This window comes from Antennarius striatus, chromosome 22 (genome assembly GCF_040054535.1).
Source record: "Antennarius striatus isolate MH-2024 chromosome 22, ASM4005453v1, whole genome shotgun sequence".
NCBI lineage: Eukaryota > Metazoa > Chordata > Actinopteri > Lophiiformes > Antennariidae > Antennarius > Antennarius striatus.
Genome location: NC_090797.1, coordinates 5,663,163 through 5,681,726, shown reverse-complemented (window position 1 = coordinate 5,681,726; position 18,564 = coordinate 5,663,163). Strand labels below are relative to the sequence as shown.

Genomic DNA, 18,564 nt, shown 5'->3' with positions numbered 1-18,564 from the left:
CATGTCTTATCAAATTCTACTGCTGTTATTTTCTGCTCTTTTTCAATTGTAGCTGGGATATCTGGCTGTGGATCAAACTCCTGTGAGACTACTTCTTCGTCTTTGTCTATGTCAGTCAGGGGCGGTGCGACGGCATTCTGAATATACTTGTCATTTGGATGCATTCCTGCCTCAACAGGCGCTGCTGTCTCATTTGAACCTGCATCACTGTATAGATTTGGTGTCTTACTTTGAACAGAGAGAAAAAGGCCCTCTGTCGTATTCTTAGAACCACTCTGCTGCTGCTCAACGGCTGGGATTTCACTGACAGGTACGCTCTGCACTTGTTGCTTCACGCTGGATGGCTCAGTCTCAGAATGAATATGGTGCTCTGCCTCTTTCAACGAACTACTCTGTTGTTGCACAACTGCTGGGATGTCACTGACAATCACACTTTGTATTTTTTGATCAGCATCGGATGACTCAGTTTTAGGGTGAGATTGCACCGCTGTGATATTTTCAGAGCTATTCCACTGTCGCTCAACTGATAGAGCGGGGACACTCACAGGTACACTATCTGAAACTGGAGGTTCTTGTACAGCATGAGTTACAGGCTCAGGTTCTGGTTGCTTTTGATCATTTGACTGTGGTGTCTCCTGATGGGTGCTATCAGAAAGAGGGACTTTGGGATCAGAAGTTAAGGGAGGTGTAGAAATGGCTGTGGATACTACCTTGGCCTCGGGAGCTGGTGGGGTAAGGTCTGCTGATTCTAACACAGGTTTACTGTCTACAGCAGCTGGGGAGGGAGTGGACGAAGGAGCAGGTATAGGAGCGGGTTGCTTCTTCGGGGAGGTCATAGCTGGAGGTGGCATCTCTCCGAGTTGTCCAGACATGGCTCTTTGGGTCTGACACCTGAGGCAAAGCCATTCTTTCTGTAAGATAAAAGTAAAAAAGACATTTTATTTTTGGAGTTAAGTAAATCCATTAGTGATGAATTGCATACTGTTACATGGTTGTGTGAGGCACAGTTTTGACTGCCTTGAAATTATTCGACAACATCGTTGTAACATCTTCATAAATAATTCCAAGTGGAGTGTAAACCGTTAATTCTGACACGGATATGTGAAACATGTTTCCACACAGTCAAAACGTCACTGTGACAAGATGCCAGTCAAGCTTATTCCATTTCAAGGGAAGCTTTCGCATTTATGCGACTTAAGAAGATAGGCACATGCATAATGCATGGTGATGGAACAGGGGTTTCCGGGGCATGTCAGAAAGTTTTGGATGACCTGAGTAGATAGAACAGACAGTCTTTGAATGCATATTAGTGTTCTTTATGACTGACCCAGAGAACACGATAATTATGATAGTCAAATGCATGTAACCTGAGCCGCTAATTTAACCGATTACAATCATTCATGAGTTAAGAACAAGAATGTTCTGAAGGATTGTGTGAGTCAGGAAACTGTAACTGTTTGCCCCTGCACATTTTATTTAGATTCAGTGATGCCACCATTAAAAACCTAATTAAAATAATATTTCCTATGCTGTTTAGTCTTAAAGACCAATAATGCGAACACATTGTCCACTTTAAAATCATCTGGAATGTTACACTTACCCACAACACTTTTATGGTGAGGCTGTTCTTATCTGTGATCTCAGCACAGCGCTAAATCCATCCCATTCCAGCATTTTATCACTGTTATATTTCCTGGTGATCATTTAAACACAGGGCTCCAGAGAGGCTTGCTAAGCTGATGGCCCTACAAGGGGCTGTAATTCATCGGTTGTCGCCGTTATTGGTATTTAGTATCTAGTTTGGCTTTGGTTTAAGTGAAATCGAACTGATGACAGACTATTTGAGATTTTATGAAATAAAACTGCCAATATAAACAGTGTAAGTGCATGCATGCACCAATCCACACATCCACACAGAAGTCTGATAAGAGGTAACAGTCAGCATGTTTTCAACCATCCTCCACTCTGATGTAAATACTTCACCGCACATTGCACCAAGTGCTCAAACATCTCTCTGTGACAGCACTCTTGCAAATGCCTTCACATGGCTTAACAGCAGGATTTATGCTAAATTCCAGCTTCAGAGAAGAGGTCTGTTGACTGCATGTTGAGTCATACAGCAGGCAAGTCCCGTCTCTGCAGGAACTGTAAAAATAAAGATAGAGACAGCAGGAGGATGGAATAGGAGGGAAGGGGATGTCGCAGCAGCATAGTCGCAGTAAATAAGGTAAAAGCCACACACAAGCCATCAGGTCATGGTGTAACAGAAGGAAGCTTTTAGGAAGAATGACTAACCTGCAGACTACAGCTAGACAATGCACTGTTTCAGAATGTGGCTATGTACAATAGTCACATCACAGGACACAACATGTCCAGTAATGCAATTAATTCAAGCATGTCAGGCTAAGAATGCTTTGTGGTTTGATGCAACAGGAGACAAAGAATCTGATTTTCTGTGTCTAATCAACAAGAAAATATCACTGTAATTCATTTAAAGTCCATCTGTTGTTTATGAGCTGAATGTGAATGCATGTGCTGAGCAACAAATATGACCCATCTCAGCTGACCCTGCTGGAAGGAATCAAGACGGGAGTTTCTCCATCTTGAAGGGCCCATCGGTTAAACCAGAGAGCAGGCAGCAAGAGAGATGGTCACTGATACAGCCGTGTGAAAAAACACAGACAAAAAAATCAAAAATATTCTAATTAAAGTACACCTCAGTTTATTCGACATCCATATGTGACAGCAAATGGTTGCTATGGCAATATATAGCATTATCGTCACAAAAATCTGTTACAGAGTAAAAAGCACATCGGAACATCCTGTCCTACAGACATGTACGTGTATTTAAGATTTACATATTTTCTAATTAATTCCTCATATATGTGAAAAAATTGTCAAAGAATCAAAATACAGTTTCTACGGTCTGCTTTGAAAAATAACCTCACGGTTAAGAAGAGGTATATGCTGCTATCATGGAAATGCCAAACAATAACTCAAATTAGAAATCCCCCAAATTAGAAAAATAAGTGTTACAATGTAATTGATGTGTAGGTAAAATGAGCATAAATCCCTTTGATCCATCCCATAACTTTCTAAGTTTGCTAACAATGCCATAGATAATGGCTTTCTGCTAAAAATGTATTAACTGATTAGGCCGTAATAGCAATCAGCTTAAAAGTGAGCACATTTCTTAAAGTTATTTTGTCATTTTACAGTCAGAGAAGAATTCTTACCAAAACTTACTCTACCTGACACAGGTGTCATATTTGGAGTGGATCCATAGAGATTAGCACATGCAGCCTTTAGCCCCGTAATTAATACTAAGACTGACATATTTTTATCTTGTATATCTTATCTTACTTTATATTTTATCTTTCCTGCAGCAGGATTTCGGATAAATTTGACATGACAGTGTGCATTCCTGTCTGATGCTGTGACGAGTTTTGTAAACAGCATCGCAGATGATTCCTGAAAGCTTGAGTCAAATAAGTTTGGGATGTTGTTGATGACCGACATAGAAAAAACTTTTCTCAAATAAAAATATCATCTCACACTTTGATGAATAAGGATGAATCAAGAGCTAGTTTTTCCTTCTCTGTAAATCTTCTTCAAGTTTTCTACAGCAGCTCAGGGAGGCGGCTAAAAATGGCAGACGGTAACCAAATATTGAGACAGCATGAGCTGTGCCAGTATGCATCTATAGTTATTGTTACCAGCCTGGATTAGGACTGTAGCAAAAAGTCTGTGCAACTCTTTGAAGAAGATGAGATGCAAACTGGGTTTTACCCATTTAAGGCAGAAAGAGCCTGGCACTTACAGTTGGAGAACAAGAGGATCGAGAGAAGAATGAGACATCGGATGACAACAGAGGAGAGGATGGAGATGCAGAGAAAATGTGATGACACGTGAGGAGAAAGGGACATGGTGTCACGCTGGAGCAGAAGCTAAGTCAAACAGGATGAAACTAGAAAAGGAGAATAGTGTTGCGAGGGAAAGGGTGAAGGAGCTTAACGGACATTGGAGGTGACTCATCACCAGCTCCTGCCAACAGGTTTAACATTATCACCCCATAAATCTGTTAATCAATTGCTGGGAAGGAAGGGGAAGCTGCAGTTCGAGGATAAATGCCAAGAATCACTTTAAAATGTTAGACTAAAGATTAAAAATGAATTTGACGTGTGGGTTTTTCTTTTTAGGTAGGTTAAATTTGAAACTTTTCAGACCATAATAATTTATAATAATAATTTTGGCAAAAAAGTTTGTTCATATGAAGAATGTCAAAGTCTCAGTTACTTGCAAAAGTGTGGATATATTATATGTGTTTTGGGGCAAACAAAATGCAGATATGCAATAGAAAATTCATGAATTATCCATCATAATTATTTCTGAAGTGCAACTGAGTGCAAACATTTCAGCCCTTGCTAAACATATTTAAATCCTCATATGTGGGCCTACAGGACTCTGGTGTTTTTCTTATAATCCTCTCTGTATAATAATTTGGGTATTTATAACAACATAAAATCTAAGGATATAATCTATGGAACCAATGTGTATCAGTGGTTAAAACATGCTTTTCCTCATCAGACAAGACAAGTGCAGAAAAATAGGACAGAGCTCTTATTTATGGTTGGAGGACCACTGCCCTTCATGCAGTCACGCTTAAGTCACCTTTCATCACTAAAGTAATGTCTGGAAGTCGCTGCCCTTATCTCACTGATGAGCATTGCTGAGTGTTCAACTTCATTATAATGCAGTACGTGGGAAGCAGAACATCACGGCTCAGCTTCTGGAAGCCAAAAAAGATCTTTGTCCTAATAAATGTCCCACCATTATAAATGTTACAATCTTTGGATTAATGGTCTACATGTGTGCTTCGCAAATGATCGTTGCTGATGTATCAGTATAAATCTCATTCAACTCATGGAACTCGATATAGGTGGCTTGCAAACTGAGAAACTAAGACGCGGTTATATTCAATCTCAAAACAAGACGTGCAATCTAAACTGGGAAGCTGCAGAAATGGAAAGCTTTCGCTGCTTGGTAACCAGGACAATGGCTGTGCTCGTCAGATTTCAGATGGAAATGGAAAATGAATATGAGTGAACTAGAGTGCTGAAAGAAACTGAATCAAGCCGTGTGAGTAACCATTGTCAGGGGTAACGAGGACAGAACAAAAGCAAATTATCCAATTCTCCATACCTCTCCGAAAAACTGACTGAAAGCTGACAGAAAACAGAAGAGCCTGAACGCACTTCTTCTCTCTCGATGAGTTTCCTTTCAATAAGTGGAAAAAAATGCCAGAATGATAGAAAACACATGTTTCTGTGCATATAACTGAATCTGATATGCAATAATAGACGTGAGGAACATCTTATATGTACTCGGAATTTTTTTTTTTCTTGCATATTCAGTCTGGGTTGCAACAGTGGAAATCAAATGTCAAATCCCTTTTATCTCATCTGCTCCAAGCTACAGTCATTAATCAGTGCCCTGTACAATATTAAGACAACATCATATTGTGCTAATATTAATATCATTGTTACAGGTTGTCTTTAAAGAAATTTTCAATGAAATTTTCACTGTGAAGCTACTTAGCGCAGACAGACAGGGTAATTGTGTCAGAAGAGAAATGAGACATGGAAAGGGGAGAGATATTCCTTCTGTCTCGTCCACTCAGTGTCAAGTCGAGGCCTGATTGGCCGAGGGCTTTGTTTAACAAACACATTTGGAAACCTGACATTTGCGTTACGACACTAATAATCAGCACTGCTGCTCTGATATCTTCATTTCAGTTCAAAACATTTTCAAAGGTGGATCACAGGCCAAGAAAGCAATGATTGAGGTTTAAGTTGACTATAGGCACAACTTCCAGACTTTTTTTTTCTTTAACACTGCTAGATATGCTCATTTGGTCACTTTCATGAAGAACAACTACAGGAAAATCAAAATCAAAAGTAGCCATGCACCGACAGCTCATGCTGTTCCACCAAAATGCACAGCTGAATGCAAACCCAGATTTGAATCGGATCATAGCGACAGAATTCACAGAGTGTAACGCGGCCATGACACATGGAACAAACGATACGTCTACGTGTCCTGATATTCTCTCACACGATTGCATTTGTTAGTGTATTTGCTTCATCAGATGTTTCCGGCCTGACGGTGAATTCGGCCTATAGGTGCTGCTAATGCGGCCCCTAAGGCGTGAGTCATGAGCGCCAAAGCAAACCGCAGTAGTCAGGTTGTCATGGCCCAAAACTGCTTAGGGCAGCATGGGATGGAACCCATATCCTTTGTGACATCCCCCCCATCCTCTCTCCTCCCCTGTCAGATCATCACAGTATTCTTTCTCCTCCTTTGCTCCACTGTTTTGGGCTGCTTCACTTTCACATGCAGTCTGTCTGTTCCATATTTCATAGCACTTTTTCATTCTTCCGTACTCTGTCGCAGAGAAGACGGCGCATTCTGTTGCTCGGGCTGTTTGCATTTGCTGATTTTAACCCTTGCTGATTGACTGAACAGGTACAGCCTGTGACCAGATGCTTATCTCCACATCGTCACGGCATTTTAACGTCATCCTTCTTGCTGCAATCCTTAACCAGTTTAAACTTTTTCCAATAAGGATGAACTGTTTCTGCTTTAATGGTGGAAAAAGTTAACCCACTTCTCACTTGGGGTTTTAATGCATGGTGAAACCTGAACCTAAGCCGTCTCTCTGCTTCAGGCTCATCTATTGAATATCAGTTTTTATGGACAGAGACTCTCCTGTTGCTGAAACGAACTGGGTGTTTAAAGGGAGCGCGGGCAGCGACGGTCAGGATGTAACAGCCTGTGCTAACTCGACGAGGCCAAAGCCAGAAGGTGTGTTTTCAAGCATCTGAGCGTCTCCGTCCGCCTGTCCTTGCCTCTCCGTCTCATCAGGGCTCAGCACTGGCACACAGGATGTCTTGGCTTTTACCCAAATCTTCAGCACTCGAGGCTTAGCTGCTAAAACACGACCCTTGCTAAGAATGCGAGCACCAGCACCTTAGAAAGAGGATCATGGGACATCGTTCTGCGTCGGAGGAGAAAGACGTTTTACAGAAGAAAGAATAGAAGAGGCAATCTGCAGTGTTTGAAGACATTTCAATTTAACAAACAAACATGCACACATGCGCACACACACACACACACATACACACACGCTCATTTAATGGATAAAAATAACTTCCATTTCAGGCCTTCCAAGGTGGCTGTGGGGGGATGGGGGGTATATGGGTTTCCTGGTGTAGTTGATAGACCCCTTTTTGAAAAGGACAAAATATGAAAGAGGGAAAACAAAGGAGCTCGAACAGAGAGAGAGAGAGAGAGAGAGAGAGAGAGAGAGAGAGAGAGAGAGAGAGAGAGAGAGAGAGAGAGAGAGAGAGAGAGAGAGAGAGAGAGAGAGAGAGAGAGAGAGAGAGAGCTGCCCTGCAGTAGCTTCTGTTCTCCCCTTTGAGGATCTTTTGTAGCTGCGTCTATTTCTGTACAATTCAGCCTCCTGGGCAAAAAGATGAGAAAGCTGTGAGGCAACTGGACTGTACGGGTCCAACACACTAACATGATCAACTACTGTAAAGAAGCAGATTCATATCTCATTTCTGTGTTTACTGTATACCCGTGATCCGTGGTGGAGGCCTCTATCTGCCAATGCAGACTCAGAGCCTTTTTTCGTTGTTATCCTGCACCCACGACCACAGAATAACAATGAGGGAGGAAGACACATGTTCATGTTAACATGTCTGGTGAAGATGCGCAGGGTCTGGGCCCAGCAACTGAAACCAGCAGGTACGAATACATTTAATGTATTGTCTCATATTCAGTCAATGGACGACACATCCAACCTGAACTATAACTATTAAATGAGGAACCAAAAACAGCTCTAAAATTTGGTCTAAAATAAAACAAAAAAAGTTGTAGACACAGCATGAATATTAGCCTCTGTAATGTCATTAAACATGACCACAGATTCATTCATGAAAGGTTAGGCCCAACGGGACAGTCTTACATGCCACATCGCCCCAATGCCGCATAAATCAATTTCACAAATAGAAGGGCAGAGATTTCATGTTGTTTAAATCAATTTTCATGAAGAAGTGAGACAACAATGACCGTTGACTATGCAGCTGTGTCTGTCTGGAAAATATTTTTTGTATTTACACCACATGGATTAAGTAATCAATGAATGTTGACAAGAGTGTATTAGAAGTCATGGTACAGAACCAGGCTAACTATTTCCTCTTGCTTCCAGTTTTAATGCTAAGCTAAACTAACTTTAGAAAGGGAATAAACTGAAATCATCACAATGCAGAACTTTTTTTTTTTTAATCAACATCTTCAAGAGGAAACAGAATGTCTCTTTGACAGCAGAAAAGGATGACCTATTTATCACTGCAGCATCAAATTAAGGATCACCAAAAAATTTTACCCTCTGTTTTTAACATCACTTATTTCACAGTCATGATTTTCAAATCATTAAAGAATAAAAGAGTTTTGGACTGAAGTATTGTAGTTGCTACGATCCTCCATTATCCTTACAGTGTTCAATAATTAAGGCCAAGGAGGCCATTTGATATTAAAGCATTAGAGCACAATCACCTGGTGAGTAAAAATAACTTGTCAGCTTTATAGCTGCGATAAGACACTTGTAAACAAGATCAAATCCTAAGCTGCAGACTATTAACCAAACCAAATGAAATCTCTTATTTTACAGTTTGGAAATAAATGTTAAATGTAGTTTTTTTTTTGCTGGTGTAGGTTCTGCATGCAGTTCCTCTTCTAGCTTGGATCTTTTTCCTCAGAGCCCATCCCGTTTTACATATTACGTCTCCAGCCAGCGCGTTTTCTTTACGATAAGGCCAATAGTGACGATGAGTCTGAGCTGCAGCAAGATCGCTGATGAGCGCTAGACGCAGACACATTTACAGGCTTCCCCTACATTAAAAGGAGCAACGCTGACGGACGCAAAGGGATGGCACAAAGGAAAGCGTTGCGTTTAAAAGGAGGATGAGCAGCGAGAAATCATTGGCATTAAAGGGAGTCTCCACTCGGTCTTATAAGGATAAGACAAGATTAAAGGATAAGGGGGAGGAAGACATAAAACAGAGGGAAATTAGATTCTGGGAAAGGTGATAAAAAAAAGGCCTCACGGAGGAAAATGAAAGACAAAGATGGAGTAAAAAAAAGGGAAGTGAAAATCCATAAAGGTGAAACATGAGACACCTGAATCAGGGATCAAACCCTGACAGACACGACACAGCTTCCTGGTGGCCTTTAAATCCTTTTAGGAAACACAGATCACTCCTACACTCACTGTCACGTGTTGACACTTACATACCACACACACACACAGAAACACACACACAGAGACAAACATCACACAAACACAGACAGCATGCAGGCACTCTTAACTTTGTCATTTTGACTACGACAAACAACATTGAGGAAGTTCACACCACCCTGTCCAGTCTGCATTACGCAGAAATTAACAGTCTTACAAATATAACATATTGTTCACTTCCCACACACACACACACACACACACAAACACAGTCACACTCACGCTCAGGTACACACACTCTCATGCGTCAGCAAATGAACTCCCACCGGCAGCTAACATTGTGACAGCGGATGACACAGAAGTGAGACACAGAGCGTGGTGAGTCGATGACGCAGCTGAGGCGCGCCGGTGCCTTTTCTACCGATTCAACGTTAAACTTGTTGGTCAAAGACGGTGTTCAAACAGCAAATCTATATACAATTAGAGCATGAGCAGCTTGCATGTCCATCTCTCTGGCATAATTACATTTTTTCTCTACACTGAGTCTTAATTAAGCGATTGCACAGTTCAGCTCCTCATTATCCCAGCAAGACGATGCAATAAGGAGCTCAGAAGAGACATACATCTGAAAACTTAAACCAAAAGATCCACCATTTAGACAGCAAGAAATAAATACTTTGCAATTCTTTACGTCAATATCCAGCATTTCTATATCAACCAACCAAATTATATGTAATGCATCCTTGCTTTTGGTTGTGCAGGACTGTATTTAACCTACACACACAGGAGTAGCATCATCTCAACTGACTCTCTGACAGAATGCTAACAAGAGCATTTCCTACTTATGTTCTGTTCATTCTTACATTTAGCAAGTTTTACATTTGAGTGATACTGGAAACTCTTCAATCACACTTTTCTTTCACAAAATTTCCACATGAATAATTTGCATTTGCACTGCATCGAGGGAGAGGTGGAGATCGGTTCTTGTTGTTGTAACTAAAGTCTCCTCCAAGAGCCAGAAATAACCAGATTACCAAAGACACACTTAAACCAGCAGCTAGGAAACTGGCTAACACGTGAGGCCTGAGTCGACCTGCTGGTCGTCAGACATGTGATTGTGAATCACATGACCGTGTCAAATGGATATAAGAGAACGGCGTACTGTCAGTGACCCATGGCTTTAGGTTGGTCAATAGTAGAAGACTGACAAGAAACTACATGACCTAGGGCGCTTCTTGGCCTCTTTTCTTATAATATACTCATCCATCACATTAAGAGCACCATCTGTTAAATGGAAGTCAACGCAGTCTTGTCATCATCTGATCTTTCATATGAGACCAAACACCACAGTAACACCAAATAGGCCGTACCCAAAATTAAAGGGACAGGCCGATGGCTGAAGGTGTCGGGTTCCCAAGTCATCATTAGACAAAGCTGGCACACTCACACAAGAAAACATACAAGCATCATATCCGTATGATAATATATCATCGTAATACAAGAATTACCCAGAGGGGATTTATGCATTCAGACACACAAATGCACATACATTACTGTACACACATGCACAGTATTTGGTTTCAGAGTCAATTGCTTGAAGTGCTCTTTGGTGATGAGACATCCATTCAAACAACCTAATTCATTTTCACACTGCCGATTGCCGGCTCCAACAAAGAAAAAAATAGTAATTAAACTGCAATTTTAAAATGCAGCATAATTGAGCTGATCTATTTAATCAGTGGTCAGGAGCGCAAAGACATCTTTATAGCATCTATTTGGGATAAATGAAAGCGCTAAGAATGCATTAAAAGGTTCCATGCTCCCTTCAGAGTGTTTTGCTGGATGCCAATGGGGGGAAAGTTGCAGAGCTGAAAACTCTGCAGCTCATGATGATGATATCTTCACAGTGACCCACTTCAACGAAACGTCTAGAGGATGTTTGAGTTCTATTTATGTAGCACAGAATGCATAAATTACGGGTGGATGCAGTGTGTTAAAAGCAAACACAGCTGTTAAAGCAGCCAGGGATCTAAAAAGCTTTCTTACCTCTCCTGAATGGGGGGTGGGATTAAAGCCACACTGATTGCACACTTTCTTCTTGCATTCGGTGCAGAGGCTGTAGTCGGGTGCGTCCGCTGATCCAAAATTCAACTCCACATTACAGAGAGGGCAGCTTTCAATGGTTGCTGAGGCAGGGGCAGCTGAGGGCTTCTCTTCCCGCTCCACAGAAGTGGTTCTGAGGGGTTTCCTGGACCACGCAGGTGGGGTGTCAGGGGCGGATTCCGAATCAGGAGGAGACCCCGGAGGTGAGAATGGAGAGTCAGGCGGAGAGCCGGGGCCAGAATCCGGAGGAGAACCTGGTCCAGAGTCAGCGGGTGAGTCTGGCGGTGACTCTGGAGGAGAATCTGCTGCTTTGTTGTCCTCTCCAGACACGATATTAGTGGCAGAACTCAAGAGAGATGATCCAAAGCTGAACACCTGAGAAGCCGCAGCGGGAGATTTTGCTGATTCCGTCAAACCTCCAAAACCTCCAAACAACTTCCCCGCCGCTGACTCCTCCTGCTTGGGCGCTGCTTGCGTTTGAGGCTTCGACGAATCCATCAAACCCCCAAATCCACTGAATAGTTTACCTGTGACAGACTCTGAGGCAGATGCAGAAGGTTTAGCTGCGTCTGTTATGCCTCCCAGACTGATACCTCCAAAGCCACCGAAGAAACTGGACTCCTGTTTGGCTTTAGCTGGAGACTGCTGAGGACTGGACTTTGGCTGAATCGGGCGTCCCGTTTTGGGGTCGATTTTGGGCGATCCTGCAGCAGAGGAGCCTGGGGAAAGCGGTCCAGGAGAGCTCACACCCGGGGATTTCTGCCTGGGTGTGGTTGGTGGTGTTAAACCTTGGTCAGTCGTGCTCTGCTGCTTTATCAACAGCTTGCCAGGTTTGCCGGGTGTTTGCTTCTGGGGAGAGGGTGGTGCTGAGCCCTGTTTCGGTTTTGTCGCAACTGGGGGGTCCATACCTCCCATCGCTCGCTGCATCTGACAGTTGAGACACAGCCATTCCTTTCCCTAAACAAACAAAAAAACAAAACAAAAAGTTTATGAGCAGATATTAAAGTGTTAAGTAATTTCAGAACAAACAGAGGCAAGCATAACAAAAGTGAAAAAAAAAATACTTTTTTTAACAGAAATCTTTTTGAGGGCAGCAGCTGTCCAGTGTGTACCCCACTTCTTGTCTGTAGCCAGCTGGGATAGCCTATAAGTGGCTGAAATCATTGAGATTATTGTTGAAAATAATGTTGAATCCTGTTTTCCCGGTGACACGATATAATCATTTGCCAGGGAGTTTTTTATTTTATGATTAAAAGCTTTTTTTCCAATTAAATTAACATCAAGAAATCTTTTATTCCTGCAGATGTTTGCATTCAGCGATTAAAAAAACCTGTAACCAAGAGGAACAGACTGTTTGCAGGAGGGCAAATACCATTCACGTATCAATGTTTGTTCTCTCATTTCATGCAGGTATTGTGTATGTAAGTCAGGACATCATAAAGAGTTTCATTATCTGTTCTGAACATAGAGTATATTTCAATACCCGCTTCCCTAAAAAGACCAATTACACTATGGCTTTCTTTGCTTAGCGTTCAGAATATGTCCTTGGTTTCCACTGTAAGCAAACCAACGCATTTTAAAGGACTAGTGTTGACAATTTGATAACTGAGTGTGTAGAACAGCACATGCGTGCACTGTCAATAACTTTCTGAGTTGTCCTGACAGACAAACAATCCAAACGGATCACTTCACCTCCTTGACGGAGGTCAAAATCCATTTTCTGAACAGTCTTCATACTGAAGTAGCTGGCAAGTTACCGTTGACCAATCAGCTTCTGGGATGATGATTGACTAAGAATGATGTCATCATCATTGTTGCCTTTCCGATTAACATTATTACTATCACTACTTTTATCATTGTCAATCTCATTGCATTATTGTTACTATAGTACTTCTTAAGGCTAAAATATATCTTTTCTTTTATGATAGCTCTTATTGTTATTGTGGATGCACATGCCTACACCCTTTCTCTCTCCACCTCTCTCAGTTTTCTTGCTCGCTCTTTATTTCTAACCAAAATTTAATTTCACAAGAGAACCTTGATTCTTGGATCTGCTCGAGGATTCTGCCCATTATTGACAAATGCTTCCTTATGGGAAATTGTTGGGTTGAATCGGTCAAAACCTTCTTTTCTTGTAAATTCACTTGATATAAGTTATGTTGTGATTTGATGAGATAAATTAATAATTAAATAATTACATTAATAAAATTTAATCAATCTATTAAAAAAAACCCAAAACAATACTATAACAGCTTCAGAATAAAAAAAGCCAAAGAAGCAGCTCAAGCAGGAGGCCCCAGTCATTTTGTTGTGCTTTAGTCATGACCCACTAGCATTTAATTTCCATGTGTGATGGAGTCTCCTCTCAGGCTGGCACAGCGTCTTCCTGTGGACATGACATGAGTCACCTTGATCAACATTCCCTGCACCCATATGGTCCCTCTGTTTCTCAAATGGTGCACCACTATTAAAAGACACATTCCCTTCACTCAGCTCACGAAACAGGATGCTACTAACAAGTTAGCATTTGATTTAACAGCAGTAAAACTGCCCTCTTTAAATTATTTAGTCTTACTTTTCACATTTTGTTGGGAAAAATTATATCTTTAGGCCGAGAAAATACAAGTAAACAAACACACTAAAGATGAAATAGTGTGATGTGGACTGAGGGAACTGAATAATTTGATATTTTTCACACAAAATTTAATAATGTATGACCTTTTCCACCCACTGCCATCAATAACATGAACTTCTACTTTATGAGATAAAAGCCATTATACCCGACAGCTGACTGGATTATTGCATGAAAATATAATATTAATCATTGGAAAACTTATAGCTACACACAAAAAATGTTCACATTTATACAACAATGACGAGAGGAAAATGAAAACAAAATAAATAATGCAAAGGCTGTCTTACCGCTGAGTCTGGGGGGCTGAACCCACAGAGGCTGCAGACCTGGTTCTTACACTCGGTGCAGTTGTTATAATTCGGTGGGTCCTTAGATCCAGTGTTCAGGTGGGTGGTTTTACACAGTGGACAGAGTCCACCTCCAGGTTTTCCAGCCCCCTGCTGACCAGGAGGCCCTCCGCTCTTGGCTGCTTCTCCAGGATGAGCCCCAGGGCCAGGTTTCCCAGGTCCTTGTTGAGAGGGCCCACCTTTTTGTTGGGGAGGGCCACCCTGTTTGACACCTTGACCTGGTGGTCCTTGGCCTGGTTTGGAGGCCTGTTGACCTGGTTGTCCTAGACTTTGTCTGGGTCCTTGGCCGGGGGGACCCTGACCTGCTTTGGGTCCTTGGCCTGATGGTCCCGGACCTTGTCTGGGTCCTTGCCCAGGGGGGCCCTGGCCAGGGGGACCCTGACCTGATTTGGGCCCTTGGCCTGGTGGTCCCTGACCTTGCCTGGGTCCCTGTCCAGGAGGGCCTTGTCCTGGCTTTGGTCCCTGCTCAGAAGGACCCTGACCCTGTTTTTGAGGTGCTCCCTGCTGTGGGCCCTTTGGAGCTGGCCCTTGCTGAGGGCCTTTTGCTGTTGGCTTTCCCCCCTGCTTGGATTCAGGTTTTGCAGACGCATCTCCCCCATCCTCATCCCCAAATAGTCCAAGCTTGGGAATGTTGACAGAATCCCCCATGGAAGATATGGAGGAGGAGACTGAGGAGGTCATAGACGACATGGCACTGAGCGGGTTGGCCCCGCTGAGGAAGCTGGAGCCAAACATTCCCGATGATTTGGTCTCGGGGCCTTTTGGCTCTTGCCGGAATCTGGATTCAAAAAGGCTGAGGGATGAGGGGCTGCGGCCCGGCGTGGGCTTCCCTGGCGGACCCTGGTTGAAGGCGTCTACAGTGCGGCTCTTACTGAGACCTTTAGGGCCCCTGGGGGCCCCTACCTGCTGGGAATGTTCCTGGACATCCGATTCCGATGGCCTGAAAGATTAAGAAATTAAGATATGGAGATATTTTTGTTAGTTTTTCAAATACATATATAGCTTCACTGTGCTAATAATAAAGATTAACGCTATAGCAGCGCAGCTCTTTGTGATCACCGGCCATTTCAACACATCAGTGAGCACAAATTGTGTAGCTAGCAGCCCTTGGGTAAATCTGACAGTAAAGTGAATACTGCTGAATGACATGGAGTGTAGATGGTTGAGATAGAGAGATGAGGGGGGAGGGGGGCATTTCTATTAGCTCACGATGAGCAATACATACAGCCTACACACACTGCTAGGCATGAAAGTCAACATTACATCCTAAGAGAAATCCATTGAATGAAGGGACTGTTCTGCAAGTCCTTGATGTCTCAAGTCTCATCTGAGAGAAATTAGATTCCCAGACAATAAAGTTTAATAGGTAATGAATGCAGCATTTGATTACTTCTTTTTTTTATTTATTTTTTTTATTTTTACAATGCATGCAGAGGAATGCCTGATTTCACTGGATGAAAGAGCTGCACACAACACAAGCGCTGTAGTTGTGTTTGTGTTGTGCTGCTGCTGGCCAATCCAGTGCGGTGTGTGTTTCAGCACCATGGAGAGCGAAGGGCCTCGTTCTGAGAGGCGGGTTCACACCGGAAGATGAAACCCGACTTCCACTTGAGAAGGAGGGGAAGAAAAGAAAAAAATAAAAAAATAAAAAGCAGAGCGCAGCGGGAGGGAAGTCTAGGAGCGATGACATTAACGCCGCCGATCTATTTATAGGATATTAATATTGATGCGCCCCTCCTCCACCCCCAGCTGAGATATTAATAACAAACTCTCCCAATTGGAGCCAATTAGAGGGAGCGCGGTTTGGTTTTTTTATTACACCTTGAGGAATTTTGAAAACACACACACACACACACACACACACACACACACACACACACACACACAAATACGAATAGAATTTTTAAATCATAAGTATTACGGCGGTGGTAGGGTGTTGTTTTCATTGGCAGGTTTCTACCACCGCCCCCCCCCCATATTCCTCTTCCACATCATCATCATCATCATCATCATCATCATCATCACCGCACATCTCCCGCATAAAGCGATCGGAACCCCGTTTAACAGAAGCAAACGATTTATTTGATGGCACCAGAGAGAATATTGACGGCTGCGGAAGGTTGATTTTTTGCTTAGTCGGATTGTCAAAGCGTCGTTGACGTGACATAAATAGATAAATGAATAAATAAATAAATAAATACATAAACACACATATTGGGCACGACAGATTTTTTTTTTTTTTACCCAGCAGGCATTTCGAATATTTCGCACAAATACAGGAGGTGTGTCTCTTACGTTCTTGATCTCACGCAGAAATACAAACAGCGGAGTCGAGCCATTCACCACACACATTATAATTAAAATAAATTAAAAAAAACATACAGTATTAATCTTATGCGCGCGTACATCAACAATATATGAGACACCACTTTAATATATGAACATCCACAGCCAATACTATAAATATATTAGATATTTTTATGTGTTTGTTTTTTATTAATTCCTATTTTCCGACGCTATTGATAATCAATTACTCTAAGAATCCGTTTGTTGGTGCAGTTGTGTGGATGGGCGTAAACGGACTCTTTTTATGTGATCTTAGATGCTGTGCACACGCAACCACAACACATCCACTTGCTCCTTACTCATGCATCGGTGACAGGTTAGAATGAGTGTTAAAGAGCATTAAAAAAAAAGAAAAAAAGAGAACAAGAAACAGAAGCCCTGCCTTCGTGCAGCCGCTGCGCCCCCGGGCTGCCTGCCCTGCGCCCTTGACGTCGCCGCGGCGAGCTGCCGCCTCTCCTCCTCGCTGAGTTCACTCAAGTTGACCGGGGTCCCTTCGGGGACCCGGACAAAGCCGCCCTTTCCGTCAGGTGCCAGCCCCTCCGGTAGCGCAGACGGCGGCCCTTCGCCCCCTTCCAAGCTCGCTTCGTTCCCCATGATCGACCCCTCCCGTTCCCCGGTATTCGGATCGACGCGCGATCCGAGCCCTGTCGGTGTTCAGCGCAGACGGCGGGCCTCGGTGTGTCGGAGCATCCCAGAATTTGTCCGTTCAGTGTTTTTCTTTCCAGTCCCGTCGGTCCATTTTCCTCGTCCCTCCTTGTTTTTCTGTGTCGCGCATCTCTGCAGCTGTACACCCCAGTAGCCACCGTTCTCCGTGACGGGGTCTCCGTTTACTGTAGCTCACAGTCACAGCAGGGGGCTTCCGGTAGATGTGGCAAAATAAAATCCTGAATTAACTTCATCTTTTTTTAAAAAAAAAGCAAAGAAAAAAAAACAACAACAACCCTGTATTATATGATATAGAAACTACATTAAATACTATTATTAAATCTTGGTTCCCCAGACTACATGTATATCCAGAAGATATGACTTGTAGACATATATCCAAAACTGTTTTCACCATTTTTTGCTCCACATTCGTCACCCTTCATTCATTTTAACCTCCGGTTATTATTTTCAGACGTTTATATTGGCACAAAAATCATTTCACTTCCGTTATTCGCTACGCAGCCCAGGGGAAATTGACGCACAACAGCCTCTGCGCGCTCCTGCGCATGTTCCGCCTCTGACCGGCGATCAGAAGACATCAGCGGAGGAAAACATGCATTTAAAGGGGACCAAGCCTCCAAAATGTGGCTTTGAAATTTGACTTGATTGCAGAATCGAGGATGAACGCAAGAGGACGAGTGACGTCATTGATTATTTTCTTCTAGTTTCTTGTTGTTGCTGTGATATGCATAATTTGTGTATCGCAATTTTTTTTGTGGATGATGTATCTAGGAGTCCCTCCAAAGGCTTGTGATAGTTCAGTTGTATTTATCCATCCATTCACAGAATAATGAAAAAAAAAATGCATTCAAAAAGTATTCCAAAACAACACAGGTATGTTATATAAAGGGACATGAGAAGATAGAATATAAAAGAAAAACACAGACATATTCACACGCACACACACACAGGACGTATGGAATGTGGTGACTCATAACATGATTAATATCTTATATCCTCAGTCTTTACTCAGTTGGCAGTTGTATAACATCTCAGTCTATATCTAAACCCTCTTGATCTCCAAGGAGAGCTGGAGGAGGTAACTTGTGTGCAGAGCAAGATACGCTTACAGATTCTGGATCACGTCCTGTCTTTCTTAAGCTTTGTAAAATAAGACTGTTTTTTTT

General features: G+C 42.5%; 1 protein-coding gene across 1 annotated transcript in view; it reads right to left on the bottom strand.

The window, feature by feature from the left end:
• Positions 1-17,611, bottom strand: part of pcloa (piccolo presynaptic cytomatrix protein a) — a 46,120-nt gene extending 28,509 nt beyond the window's left edge. Inside the window, exons 1-4 of the mRNA XM_068306897.1 lie at positions 17,115-17,611; positions 14,327-15,326; positions 11,348-12,361; positions 711-911 (exon numbers count right to left, since the gene is read on the bottom strand). Coding sequence (XP_068162998.1) covers positions 711-911; positions 11,348-12,361; positions 14,327-15,326; positions 17,115-17,326 — 2,427 coding nt within the window. The 5' untranslated portion in view covers positions 17,327-17,611. The remainder of the gene's footprint in view (positions 1-710; positions 912-11,347; positions 12,362-14,326; positions 15,327-17,114) is intronic.
• Positions 17,612-18,564: the final 953 nt, after the last annotated feature.